General features: G+C 44.8%; 1 protein-coding gene and 1 pseudogene across 1 annotated transcript in view; both read left to right on the plus strand.

Annotated features, from left to right (window-relative positions):
- The window catches only part of LOC109471494, a 40,800-nt gene extending 27,515 nt beyond the window's left edge, over positions 1-13,285 (plus strand). The window contains 23 exon segments of the mRNA XM_019770867.1: positions 22-206; positions 533-799; positions 1,076-1,315; positions 3,292-3,381; positions 3,672-3,827; positions 3,993-4,036; positions 4,130-4,351; positions 4,597-4,681; positions 5,444-5,583; positions 5,776-6,018; positions 6,787-7,183; positions 7,186-7,227; positions 7,230-7,256; positions 7,842-8,008; positions 8,323-8,553; positions 8,674-8,841; positions 8,985-9,142; positions 9,446-10,118; positions 10,373-10,526; positions 10,673-10,903; positions 11,534-12,208; positions 12,392-12,642; positions 12,944-13,285. Coding sequence (XP_019626426.1) covers positions 22-206; positions 533-799; positions 1,076-1,315; positions 3,292-3,381; positions 3,672-3,827; positions 3,993-4,036; positions 4,130-4,351; positions 4,597-4,681; positions 5,444-5,583; positions 5,776-6,018; positions 6,787-7,183; positions 7,186-7,227; positions 7,230-7,256; positions 7,842-8,008; positions 8,323-8,553; positions 8,674-8,841; positions 8,985-9,142; positions 9,446-10,118; positions 10,373-10,526; positions 10,673-10,903; positions 11,534-12,208; positions 12,392-12,642; positions 12,944-13,285 — 5,188 coding nt within the window.
- A 165-nt stretch (positions 13,286-13,450) lies between these two features.
- LOC109471590 overlaps positions 13,451-14,016 on the plus strand; it is a 3,464-nt pseudogene continuing 2,898 nt past the window's right edge.

Below are 14,016 nucleotides of genomic sequence, written 5' to 3' on the forward strand. Positions count from 1 at the left end.
CCTTTCAAATGTTTTCCGTAGCTCTGTGTTTGTTGCACAGACAAATCTTAGGGACGGTTTGACAACCAGTTGGAATGTTTCATGGGCCACAGAAATGTTCAACTTCACCGATATTGAATTGGAAGTCTCATACCTGCTGGAGATATACCTCATGACGCCACGAAGCCACATCTACCTATCTTACTCACGGACCATAATGTTACAAGGTAAGACCTTATTGCCTCTGTGTTTGATCTGTTTTCGGTGTGTGTGTGTGTTTATGTGTCCGTAGCCATTTGGGTGACAGGAAGTGAGGGGGAAATTGTGTAACCGCAGACTGACAGGAGGGTCAAATTGGAGGCCAAATAGTCTCCCGCAGGTTAGGAGGAAGCGAATGATACAACGTTTGCCTCATTTTATGTCCTCAACTTCCTGTTATATTCATATTGCCTTACGGGAGGCCAGTAGGAAAAGGAATGTACAGAATCGGCCAGTCACACACGCACAGTTGACAAAATTGAGATGTTTGGATCATATGATTTGCTAGACGCAGGAAAGGACGAGATTCACAACTTGACGGTCTCGCTGGTGACAGAGGAAGGGTTTTACCTCACCTGGAACGTCACGTCGTCTTTAGTGATCGGGTATCGAGTGACATTTCATCGGATGGACAGCCAGGAAATCGACCAGTTGTACGTGCATCGCCCGGAAGTGCATTTACGAGGGCTGCTGCCAGGGGTCGAATACAACGTGACCATAACAGCCATTACTGCAGAATTTGTGGGTAACGCCGCTAGTCTCCAGCAATACACTCTGTCTGGTAGGTAACGAAAACGTGTGTCAAGGGAACTTATCTAGAAGACGTAGTAGTAGTAGTAGTAGATTTAGTTACTTGTTACTAATTCATTTCCGTAGTTATTTGAGAATAGTAGTGTAACAGAGAAGCGAGAGGAAATTATATAACCGCAAACTAACAGGAAGGTCGGATGGCAGTTCAAAGCGGTTTCTCTACAGGCTGGCAAAAAACATAAAATACTTCATAAAAGTTTCAAATCTTCCAATTCTTCTTACATTTACCCTCTCATCACAGTTGTAGACCCTCCACTTGATTTCCACGTGGTAGCCGTGACGGACCGTTCAGCTACCCTGATGTGGGCGGCACCAGGCGGCGAGGTTGCCGCGTACGTGCTGGAGCTCATACCGGCCGATGCTCCATCGGAAGCTGTAAACATTTCCCTAAGCAACAATCTAACAACCACAGATGTAACAGGGCTGATCCCTCTTCAACCTTATGTCGCCAAGCTCTATGCCGTCGGTCCGGCTGGCGTTAGTGACGGTGTGGCTGTTCCCTGGATAACAGGTTACTTTATGTTCACGTAGAGCTGTGTACCTAAACAAATTTTAGGTACAGGTACAGGTACACAGGTTTAGGTACAGGTCCGGACCTGAACCTGTACCTGAACAATTCGACCAATTTTAATATGCTCTTCTGAACTCCTTCAATAACAAAAAAAACAACATAAATAAACTTGATAGTTAAGGTTTATTCTTTGTTTATGGCGAATGCTCAGATAAAATATAGGCTATATATATGTTTTTGTTTTCATGAACACACTGTCCTTACACAGGGACCCATTGTTAACCAGCTATTTACACAAATAGGCATAAAATTGGTGTGAAATTGTTTAGGTACAGTACCGGTACTGAGGGATTAGGTATTTTGGACCTGTACCTAATCAATTTTACCGGTACAGTATCGGTACTGCGTACCGGTACACAGCTCTAGTTCACGGTAGCAAAATTTCACGGTGTGAGAAAAATGGACATGTTCACGGAACTAGTCACGGTGTAGCCTGGGTTCCAGACACATAGCAAACTGGACACAAGGTATCTCAGTGAGCATACTTCGTGTCCAGTACTAGTGTGCTATGGGTCTGGAACCCAGGCTAGTCACGGTGGTGACAGATGGAGGAAAAAGAAAGTTCAGGAATTATTTGTTTGTTAACTGCAATGATAAGTTCACGGTGCAGAAGTGGCAGTGAAAACCGTGAACATAAATAAAAGTACCGTGAAAAAAAATACAGTATCACGTTCATTGTTAATTGTCCTGTTTATGTACTGTACAAGAGCTTCCGTAAATTTTGTCGTATTTCAAACCCTTGATAACCCTATAATTGTACGGGGGGAGTCTTGACAATGCTATAAGGATGATGTCACATCAAAATGGACATTAGCATTCACTGTTTTTCGTCCACCCCAGAATCGGCTACCGAGCAGCAGACATCAGCACCTACAGGCGTGCCATCCACAGAACCTACCAGTGAGTGAGAGCAATGCTTCCTATAACTACCCATTGTTGACATCTTTGTTGATGTTACTTTGAGAGCAAGTGTGTCCTTTATAGTTAACTACGCATATCAATCTTGCATTGTGTTTTACTACTTCGCATACTTTCGCTTATAATCATGTACTCATTAATTGAATACCGAAAGTATGCCATAACTTTGATAATCTAGGCTCATGTATCTAACAAAAAACAACAGCGTTTGTTCTAGTCACTATGTCGTTATCCACACGGGCACGGTATACTACAGAGAGCTCCATACCGGATACGGAGTCCATGGGCGACCTGCAAGGTACGGTCAGCTTGACTGTCGTTTGAAGGTACAGTTTGAGAAACGAATAGTAATAGTATTGTAGCCAAAACACTACCTTGAGTCCTCGCTCTAAGTTTGCTGACAAGGTATTATCCATAAATGACAATGACAATGAACTTTATTGCATAGTCACGCCCTACATGGGCCAAATGCAAGTTATATTACTTGGGTGCAGGTAGAGAAGAAACAAGCGTTACATTTCCATGATACGTCTCTATCTACAGGATCTATCTACAGGATCTCTTCTCTATTTTGATAAAAATCCTGTTCCTACTCAGACCAGGAAAGCGATACCGATGTGGAGGTGCTAAGTGACGACGGGTTTGGAGGCTTTGTACCACGATCGCCGGAAAGCGAAAGATACGAGTCGTGGGGAAGCGAAAACCCCGAGCAAGAGTCTGGCGTCAGCAGCAGTTCCGGNTGAGTGAGAGCAATGCTTCCTATAACTACCCATTGTTGACATCTTTGTTGATGTTACTTTGAGAGCAAGTGTGTCCTTTATAGTTAACTACGCATATCAATCTTGCATTGTGTTTTACTACTTCGCATACTTTCGCTTATAATCATGTACTCATTAATTGAATATCGAAAGTGTGCCATAACTTTGATAATCTAGGCTCATGTAACTAACAAAAAACAACAGCGTTTGTTCTAGTCACTATGTCGTTATCCACACGGGCACGGCATACTACAGAGAGCTCCATACCGGATACGGAGTCCATGGGCGACCTGCAAGGTACGGTCAGCTTGACTGTCGTTTGAAGGTACAGTTTGAGAAACGAATACTAATAGTATTGTAGCCAAAACTCTACATTGAGTCCTCGCTCTAAGTTTGCTGACAAGGTATTATCCATAAATGACAATGACAATGAACTTTATTGCATAGTCACGCCCTACATGGGCCAAATGCAAGTTATATTACTTGGGTGCAGGTAGAGAAGAAACAAGTGTTACATTTCCATGATACGTCTCTATCTACAGGATCTATCTACAGGATCTCTTCTCTATTTTTGATAAAATCCTGTTCCTACTCAGACCAGGAAAGCGATACCGATGTGGAGGTGCTAAGTGACGACGGGTTTGGAGGCTTTGTACCACGATCGCCGGAAAGCGAAAGATACGAGTCGTGGGGAAGCGAAAACCCCGAGCAAGAGTCTGGCGTCAGCAGCAGTTCCGGTGACGAGGGCGACGGTTGGTTTATGAGTTGATTGACCGCAAATGCGACATGCTGTGGGCAGTTAAACTGTAGTTTGAAAAGTAGTTTATCCCATTGTTATGTAAGAACATTTACAGTACTTTCGAAAGACAGGAAACCCCTGACCGACAAAAAAGGCTATAATTTATGTTTTGTTTCAGATCCTTCCGACGGACTGGGCACTGACGACGAGCATACACTACAGGTAGTATGATTATCATACTCAATGTCAATTTAATCCATACTGTGAGATATTTTCATGTAGTCCTGGACCTCACGAAACCTCGTGTCGTTTCAGGCTGATTTCCCGCCGCTGATGGTCGAGGGTCTCGCCATCCCAGCCATTGATGCCGTGGATGTCACTGACATCGCGTCAGCGGATCCTGTGGCGCTCGTAGAAGCACTTGCCGTAGTGAGGCAACCGGCAAGCATCAACATGGCCACAGGTTCGGTGCAAGAGACCTGCAGACAAGCCTTGGATACACTGAAGATTGCATCAGAGCGTCTGCAGACCGCAAACGCTGCAAGCGTCCTTGGCCAGTTATGTGAAGCTGTCATCAGAGAGTGTAGTAACAAGTCAGTGGAAGAACAGGTTCGTTTCCTGTCTACCTTTGGTCTTTGACGTTTTTTGGACGTTTGTTTGATGGATAGTGGTCAGGTTTGAATGTTTCAGTAAATGTGGCAAAACGTCTTTAGCTTATGTAGTTTTATCGTGAAGCAAGGTCTTCTTCATGTTGTTTCCTTCAACCCTGTTTGTATCTAAAGCTTATGTACCTCACTGTTCTGGACAACCTGAACGACGTACTTGGGAGAAAAGTGACGACGCAAAACATCACGCGCACCAGTACAGGTAAGATGGTATGGAGATCCAAGAAACAGGTTGGATTCAGCCGCAGATTTGATGAAGTTGTGGCACATGTCGGTCCTGTACTATAGGATGTACGTTAATGTTTTGATGTTGGAAATCTGGTCGTTCCATTTTATAGCACTAAGGCCATGTTGATTTGATTATATAGATGACATCCGCGCGAGCATGAATTTTCGGCCGTTTCCAAAAAAAAAGTTTTCAACCATACTGTAAATCGTACAAAACAGTTGCACAATGAGCAAAAATATACCATAAGTTACAAAAAAAATTAATAAAAACTATACCAATGTCGTAGAATGCCAAAATCAAACGAAAAAAGACGAAATTGTAAAGAAATGAACTTGAAGACTAGATTATTCGCCAAACCATATTCTGTGCCATTTGCTCAACCCTCATGACCACGTAGATTTCATAATGAAAAGAAATTTTTTTTTTTGCAAAACGTTTTTTTTATTCGCACGCTCGCATCAGTTTTGGGGCTCCCGGAGGATGTCATCCATATGATCAAATCAACATGGCCTAAGTATAGAGTTTAAAAAAAGCCCTGAGAAATCTGGTCAGTTAATTTGTATAGCAAGCCTTTCCGTAACAAGGCAGCCGAATGTTGTACACATTTGCATGACTATTCCAAGAATTCACTAAGTTTGTAATCGTGCGACAATCGTGCGACGAATTTGGGTCATTAAAAGTCCACCGTCGTGAGTTGTGTATACACTCCTGTAACCAGGTTTGGTTGTGATTCAGATATGTTACGCTCCGTTGGACACCTCTTCCATGAAGCACTTGGTCAGGCTGACGACGATCCTACCAGGAATGATGACTTCTTGTCACCCGAAGAACGAGCAGATCAGGAGCGGCAGGAAAAGGAGGAAAGTGACCAAAAGGTAGATTACTTAGATATGAGATGTTAAGATATTTTCGTTTCGATTTTTTTTTATAATTCTGTCAGTCTAATCTGTGTGTCTTATGATATTTCAAGCTGAATTGCTAAAAAATTAATGAAAGAAATAGACACTGCGTTTCACGATGATCTACATTATCTCTGCCTTTGGTAAAAACTCTCATATGATTGTCAGAAACGCGCCGTCGTTGGAGTAGGTCGTGAGGTACTAGACAACATGGCGGACCGTCTGAGAAGACAGCTGACACCCGGCGGCCCCGGAGTGCGCATAGACTCCGACAGACTCAGCCTGCAGGTACACAGAATGCGCGGAAAGGATCTGGCAGGTCATCGGCTGAACGGCACACGAGTGAACATCGCTTTTCCTTCTGCTGAAAAAGTGTTTAAAGGCTTTGTGCCCCGGTTTGTTGACACCAAGGTATGTGACACCTTATTATATAGGACATTGAGTCTATTCCACGCTTGTCCTGTGGTTTACACATTGAGTCTATTCCACGCTTGTCCTGTGGTTTACACTTTAATTCAATATATGATATATGTATTCTATATATTCCATATGTTATATGTGTATAACTAGTACCTAACCAAGATAAAGCGTTCGGAAGTCGCCGTTCGGGACTCGGCAATCTTCGGGAGACTTCGGTATTTGTTCGGTATGATTCTTTGGAATCCTCGTCACTCGTCAGGTTGTAGACTGAGTTCACGGTGTTTGTATTGAGTGTATGATTCTCGGGAATCTTTCAAGGGACCGTGTACACGATGTTATGTGTTGAGTGTATGATTCTCGGGAATCTTTCAACGGACCGTGTACACGATGTTATGTGTTCAGTGTATGATTCTCTGGAATCTTTCAACGGACCATGTACACGATGTTATGTGTTGAGTGTATGATTCTCGGGAATCTTTCAACGGACCATGTACACGATGTTATGTGTTGAGTGTATGATTCTCGGGAATCTTTCAACGGACCATGCACACGATGTTATGTGTTCAGTGTATGATTCTCGGGAATCTTTCAACGGACCGTGTTCATTCTTTGCGTTTTGTGAAGGCAAAGGACTGAGTAAGTAGACACAACATAACATGTAAATATTTTTTTAATAGTTTACAAAACAATATAGATCATTTCAACAAAAACTTGGTGGCCTAGCGCCTATGGTTCGAGCGTCTCTTGGTTTCTCCCCAGGTCATCAGTTACCATGACAACCCTTTCACCTGGGGAAACAACTCAAACATCATCAACTCTGGCGTGCACGACGTCTCCTTGATCCCATCGACCACGTCCATTGGGGACATCAAGGACACAGAAGACGACATCCTGATCACCATTGCCACCGACGGAGATCTCCCTTCCAGCGGACTGCTTCACGGAGTGGATTCCACGGGAAATGAGAGCGTGGTGCAGCACGTGTTCAACATTTCAGACGAAGATGACGCGTTCATCGTCCAAGTTACCGCCCTGAATAGGAGTTCCAGGATATCCGTGTTCGGGAGAGGAGGCGGCCTGGCCCACAGTAAAAACTGTGAAGTCTGTTTCCGGTGGCAGGACTGGAAACCGACATTCTCACGACATGGCGCACCCGAGCTCAGTCTGTCGCGTTTTTTGTGTCAGGAAGGAATCACACAGGAAATACACAGTCGGAGTAGAAGTTGCTGGTTAAGAATTTTTTTACTAACGTACACTACTTGTATATTATTTACAAATATGTTTATAGAGACAGAAATGGAGAGAGAGAGAGATGAAGGCGGTGATGATGATGATGGTGGTGATGATGATGATGATGGTGATGATGATGGTGATGTTGATGATGGTGGTGGTGATGATAATGATGGTGATGATGATGGTGGTGGTGATGATGATGATGTTGATGATGGTGATGATGATGATGGTGATGATGATGATTGTGGTGGTGGTGATGATGATGATGGTGATGATGATGATGTTGATGGTGATGATGATGATGATGAGGATGATGATGGTGATGTTGATGATGGTGGTGGTGGTGATGATGATGGTGATGATGATGGTGATGATGATGATGATGTTGATGATGGTGATGGTGATGATGATGATGGTGATGATGATGATGGTGGTGATGTTGATGATGGTGGTGGTGATGATGATGATGGTGATAATGATGATGGTGATGATGATGGTGGTGGTGATGATGATGGTGATGATGGTGATGGTGATGATGATGATGATGATGATGACAGGTGGTGGTGTTCACATTTACTTAGGTCTGGAGGATGTGTACCAAGATGTAGTCGAAGACGGCGTCTTTGTTGTGGACCCCGCTGACAAGTCAGACGTGAATGGGACGCAGTTCTACAGCCTGGAGGTTTGGCGTCTGAGCTGCCGTTATTGGGCGGAGGACGCAGAGATCTGGCTACCCGACGGGTGTAGAGTAAGATCTGATCTATTGGCCATGGTCCTTTGTGTCAATGTGGTCGTTGCTTTCATGTGGTCGATTAGGGTGCTAGTTTGTAATCAACACGTAATTGCCAAATGTGCAGTCTTTACTACATATTACTGCGCTACCCCTGCTTCTAGGGTGGTTGGGCAACTGTACTTAGAGCCTATAACAGTTTAGTCTTAACATAGATGGTGTTCTGATATACGCGAAGACAGAACGAAATTTTCTTGGTCCGAGGAAGACCAAAGACTTGGTCGAAAATCAGGGTATGAAACTTAACCATGACACCTGTTCCGTCTCGACAGGTCCACCCTACCTCCACCATCACTGCGACTGTCTGCGCCTGCAACCACATGACGGCGTTCGGGACTGGCTTCTTCACCGCACCGAACACGATCGACCTGACCACCGTGTTCGACAAGTTCACGGACATAGGGAACAACGCAGGGGTCCTCGCTGCCGTTCTGACGACATTAGCCTTGTACTTAGTCGGGGTCATGTTTCTATGGAAGGTCGACAAAGCAGGTGTGAAGAAGGTAAGGTTATGACGATCTTTACTCTACTCTTAATGGAAAGGGACGCCGGTCATTTTGTTTGCTGATTATTCCAAATTCCTTCTACAGATTTAAAGTTTCTTAACAACTTGTTTTTAACAGTTGATTGTCCATGGCCTACCCGACAACCGCTCGACTGACAGGTACTATTACAAGATGTCCGTCTACACCAGTTACGCCAGAGGGTCTGGAACAAAGTCCAATGTGGGGTTTGCATTGCTTGGGGATAAGGGGAGTACCGGAGTCAGGGTGTTCAAGCAAAGCCCAGAGGTAAAGATTCAGCTGGACGTTTTATGGTTGTTGACTCTAGACAACCAGTAGGAAGGATTTGTTCTTGATTTGCATCACATGAAACTGCTGTAGGTATTGTTTTTTTTTTTATCTTTAAGCATATCTACCATTATCCACTTTAGACCTTTCAGGCCGGCGGCGTGGACATCTTCTTGCTGGCTGTTGAAGAAAGTCTGGGCGACCTTCTTCGGCTTCAAATCTGGCACGACAACCAGGGGGGCAGCGGCAAGGCTTGGAAGTTAGATAAAGTCATCGTGCGAGATCTACAATCCGGAGAAACGTAAGCACAATTGAGCAATGCTTCATTAAACCACACACTACACACGATGGCATATGGCTCATGGTGTTATTTGCACGTACAAATTATAAACATTTGATATCACTACGTTGTACAAAAAAACAACGCGGGAAATGTAAGAACCAAAAGGACAAGAAAAAATGGTTCAATCTGACAATCAGACCTGTGCGTCTGCCAGAATCGAACTTCGCAACTTAGCCAAGCTACTGTCAAACAATCCGCGTGATCCGTGCTCAGTACCCAGTTAGTACCATGAATTCAAAGTTTTTTTGTCGTGGTTTACAGAAACAGTTTCCTGTGTGACCAGTGGCTATCGCTGGACCGCGGGGATGGTAGAATCAGCCGGATTCTTCCAGCTGCAACAGAACAAGATTTGTCATCCTTCCATCTTTTCACTACAAAGGCCGTCGACAGTTTTAAAAATGAGCACATCTGGCTCTCCATCTTGTTCTGTCCCAATGTCAGCCATTTCAGTCGGGTCCAACGCCTGTCCTGTGGACTGTGTGTCGTTTACACCACCATGATTGCCAACGCCATGTGGTACAGAACGGAAGACAGCCTGGAGCAGAATAACGCGGTGAATCTTGGGATAGTCTCCTTCACGCTTCACGAGTTATACGTCAGCACGATGACGTCATTGTGCGTCCTTCCCGTAAACGTGCTCCTCGTCCAGCTCTTCAACCGGTGCAGAGAAAAGCAGCAACCGGCCAAGAATGCCGTGAATGTCGCAGGGAAGGAAGACATCAGGACTATGGTGTTGAAAACGCGGTCTTCCTCCCGGTTTCTTCCCCATTGGTTTGTGTTCGTGGCTTGGTCGATCCTAGTCCTCAGCTGTTGCGTATCGGCGTTCTTTACTATTCTCTACAGCCTGGAATGGGGAACTGAGAAGGCAAACGCGTGGCTGAAGACGTTCCTGATGTCCTTCGTTCAAGATGTCCTTGTTGTGGAGCCATGCAAGGTATGAGCTTTCTGTTATCGTGCCATCATGTCACTGGGACTTGCAACCAGAGGAAACCTTTAGTGCAGAGGAGCCCCTTATTATCTCGAAGGGACCAGATCAAGACAGAAAACTAAATTTCATACTTAAAATCTGTCTGTCCGTGACGTTCTTTTCATGGCATTGCAAATGTTATAATTACTCTATAATTCCTCTTATAATTCCGTGTGTTGGTGGTAGCTTCCGCAAATATCGTTGACATGCCTACCCCGCAGATCCTGGCTGTCTCTGCCCTGGTCTCCTATGTCTGTAAGAAAGTCGCGGTGTTATCGATGCGGGATGACGTCGTCCTACAACACGCTGACGTGGAGGATTCCAATCAATCAGAGAGTCTGTTTGCCTGGGTATCTCACAGGGCGACCACGAGAGGTACGGTGCACATTGTTTAGTCTTCATGTGATAAGTTAAGCTAAATATGGATAATAATTTCCCATGGTCACATAGTATTACATTAATGTCTTTGAATTGAGATATCGACAATATTTTGCAGTCCTGTCATTCTTTCTTTCCACCAGTGACCAAACAACAGTTGCGGCAAGTTCTGCTTAAGCATGACCAGACGGAGAAATCACAGAAAGTGCGACAGGAAAGAGAAGACACCAGAAAAAAGGCAGACAGTGTGATTCAGGAGGTTGCCGGGTTCTTCGTGTTTGTGATGATTCTGCTTTTGTTGGTGAATAGTGGCACAAACGTCTACTCTCACCACGCCTACAACACTATAGGAGACCTCTTCCAGTCGGATTTTAATGAGGTCAGTTTCGCGTGCACACACATGTGCACGCGTACGTATGCACACAGCCAGACATTCGTAAACGTATACATGTATACTGCACGTCTGCGTGAGTGAGTGGTTTTTCAGAGATAACAGTCTGACTCTTCGTTCACAGATCAGTACAGCGGACGACTATTGGACGTGGGCGGGCGACGTCCTTATTCCGGGTCTGTTCCAGGAAAACCATTACAACAGTGAGAGGCTCGGCTGGAGACGGAAGCTTTTCATCAGTGACACCACTTCTTACAGGATCGGAGCTGCACGCTACAGGCAGATACGAGTCAAACCAAGTAAGGATACAAGTCCTTCTGCATTCTGGAAGTACACTGGATGCATATAAGTGGCTCATGCCACCTGTGTAAAGATACGAATATATCAAATCAGTTTTGCATGGTGTTTTTTCATGAACCGATATTGATATTAATTTGAGAAAACGAGTTGAATTGACAAGAAAATACGCAGGACATGAATATTTACCTGCGTTTAAAAAACCCAGGCTTCCATGTAGCCATATGCCCAATTCCTTGATATGTGTTCACAACGTATCTGTATAAATTTGAAACTTCTTTTTGTATCCATCCACTCTAAGGACCCTGTGACTTTCCCCGGCGGTACACCAGCCTTTACATGAGTCGGGAATGCAACAGCGGGAACTCCTTTTCAGACGAGGAAACGCGAGACTTTCTGACCGGATGGACACCCCTCGCCTCCTCCAATTCTTCGGATGATGTCTCCAAGCCGTCGCCCTGGACGTACCACCTCCCCGGGTCTGGTGACGAGCTCCCCGCGATGGGAGCCATTGCCACGTACGGCTCGGGAGGTTACGTTACCGGAGTCGGCAGGAACAAAGCTGCTGCCCTCGCAGTCATCGCTGACCTGAAGGAAGCCGGCTGGATTGACCGCTATACGCGCGCCGTCATTGTCGAGTTCACGGTGTACAACGCCAATGTCAACTTCTTCAGCACGATCTCGTACATGGTGGAGTTTCTCAACACGGGAGGGGCGGTGCCGTCCCACTCTGTGTGGACCTACCGCTTACATCGGTTCGTCGGCACGGCTGGATACATCCTCATGGCCCTGCACATCCTGTATGTGGTCTGTTTCCTCTACACGCTGTACAGGGAAGTAAAACTGATGAAGGAACAAGGGAGAAGCTACTGCCTGCAACCGTGGAACCTTCTCGAGATTGTCAACATTCTGGTTTGTTTCGGCGCCGTTGCCGTTTTTGCTGTAGACTACATAACGTCGAGGAAAACTCTGGATAAGCTTCTCCATCATCGTGGTAATAATTTTTTTTGTAAAGCATCATTGATTTTCTTTCATTGGTTTTTAGATTTGTAGATATGTGTCATACATTGATGGGGCATATAGACAGACAACAGCTTTCATACTCATAGATGTCTCTGACAACCACTGTCCATTATTCAAATCAACTCTAGATCTTCCTTTAAATTTTTTTTAGATTCATCAAAATTCATCAGCTTCGACCAGGCGGTCTTGTGGAACCAGGCGTTTGTTTGGACGGTGGCCGCCGTCGCCTTCATCAACATCTTCAAGTTCCTTCGCCTCCTCCGCTTCAACCCGATGTTGTCTGTGTTGATGACGTCAATGCGGCGCATGGCGCCAGAGGTTACAGGCTTCGCCGTTTACTTCACCTTCCTGTTTCTCTCATTTGTGCAGCTGGGACATTTAGTCTTTGGACTCAAAATACAGGTGTGGATGCATTATTGTTTTCGTTTTTGGTAGACAATTTAGATCATCAGCGCCACGCTGTACTGGTGTCTTCGTCAAGTGCCGATCTATGCAAAAATGTTTGGTACCGAAATATGGGCAGGCTCCCAGGGTGCCATCATCACATGGTTTATATTTTGTCTATAGCCAGGAGAAACAAACAAGTAAACTAAACAGTGCTAGTAACAATGCGGCCAATGCCATCAGGATTTAACGGAAGTCAAGTTTGGTTAACGAAGACTAGTTGCAAGACTACAAATGTATTGTGTGAACGTATTTACAGGGATACTCTACGATAGCTGCCTCAGGGAAGAGTCTCTTCGTATGTGCTCTCGGGTATTTTGAATTCAATGAAATCTTAAGCGCCAGCAGGATCATTGGGCCGCTGTTCCTGTACACCTATCTGTGCATCGTCTTCATCGTCATTATCAACATCCTAATGGCCATCATCAACGATGCACTCGTGGTGATGAGAGGTTACACGCCGCCTCAGGAACATCAGGAGATCCTGCGGGAGCTGTGGAGGAGGCTGTCCAACTTCCTCGGTCTGACAAACTCTGCAAGTCAGGGTAAGACGGCCTCTAGATGTAACCCACTAGTTCACGAGCAGCTGTGCCGAAATTAACCAGCTACTGCGAAAATAAGGTCACGCAGAAGGAAACAAACCGGTTGCTCATATAAACATGAGCCACCCTGAAGCTGTAGCATCTACCCATAGTCTTTTAGTAGCCTACAAAGGGAAGAAGAAGCCGAGAGAGACCAAGAATCAGCTATATAGAATAGGCAATTCATGCACCAGCCTGGTACATGTAGGTGTGAAGGAAATTAAATCCCCAACGGAAAACAGCGTGTATTTTAAAAATGGAAGATTCTTTAAAACTTGGTTCAAACGAGACGAGGAATAACCTAGTACAGCACATAAAGGTTTAGACGCTCATCCTGGTGTGATTACATTAGCTTATCATTATGGGTTCACCACACCACGAAGTGGTGGTGAACCCATATTGCTTTTTCTGATGTTTCTTCTCCTCCTTCTTCTTCTTCTTCTTCTCCTGCCATTTTTTAAATGGATTCAGCTTCTTCATTTTAGGGCCTAAGGTCCTGAAATTTGGTATGGAGGTACAGTGGGCAAATACCCCTAGGCGTTTTTTAAATTTTTGTGATACAGGCTTTTAGAATGGTTTTATTTGAGTTTTTTGGCTGTGTTATAGCAAATGTATTACTGTGTTAGTGTGCCGTGTTTACCACGTCTGGGCATGAGTCATCACAATGGAATGCAGGGCATCAACCAATAGGCATGCAGCTTTCCTCTATACTTCTTGCTGATTGGCTGTTGGGATTTAACTTGATTAACAC

Source organism: Branchiostoma belcheri, unplaced genomic scaffold (assembly GCF_001625305.1).
Source record: "Branchiostoma belcheri isolate BF01 breed outbred unplaced genomic scaffold, Haploidv18h27 scaffold1, whole genome shotgun sequence".
Taxonomy (NCBI): domain Eukaryota; kingdom Metazoa; phylum Chordata; class Leptocardii; order Amphioxiformes; family Branchiostomatidae; genus Branchiostoma; species Branchiostoma belcheri.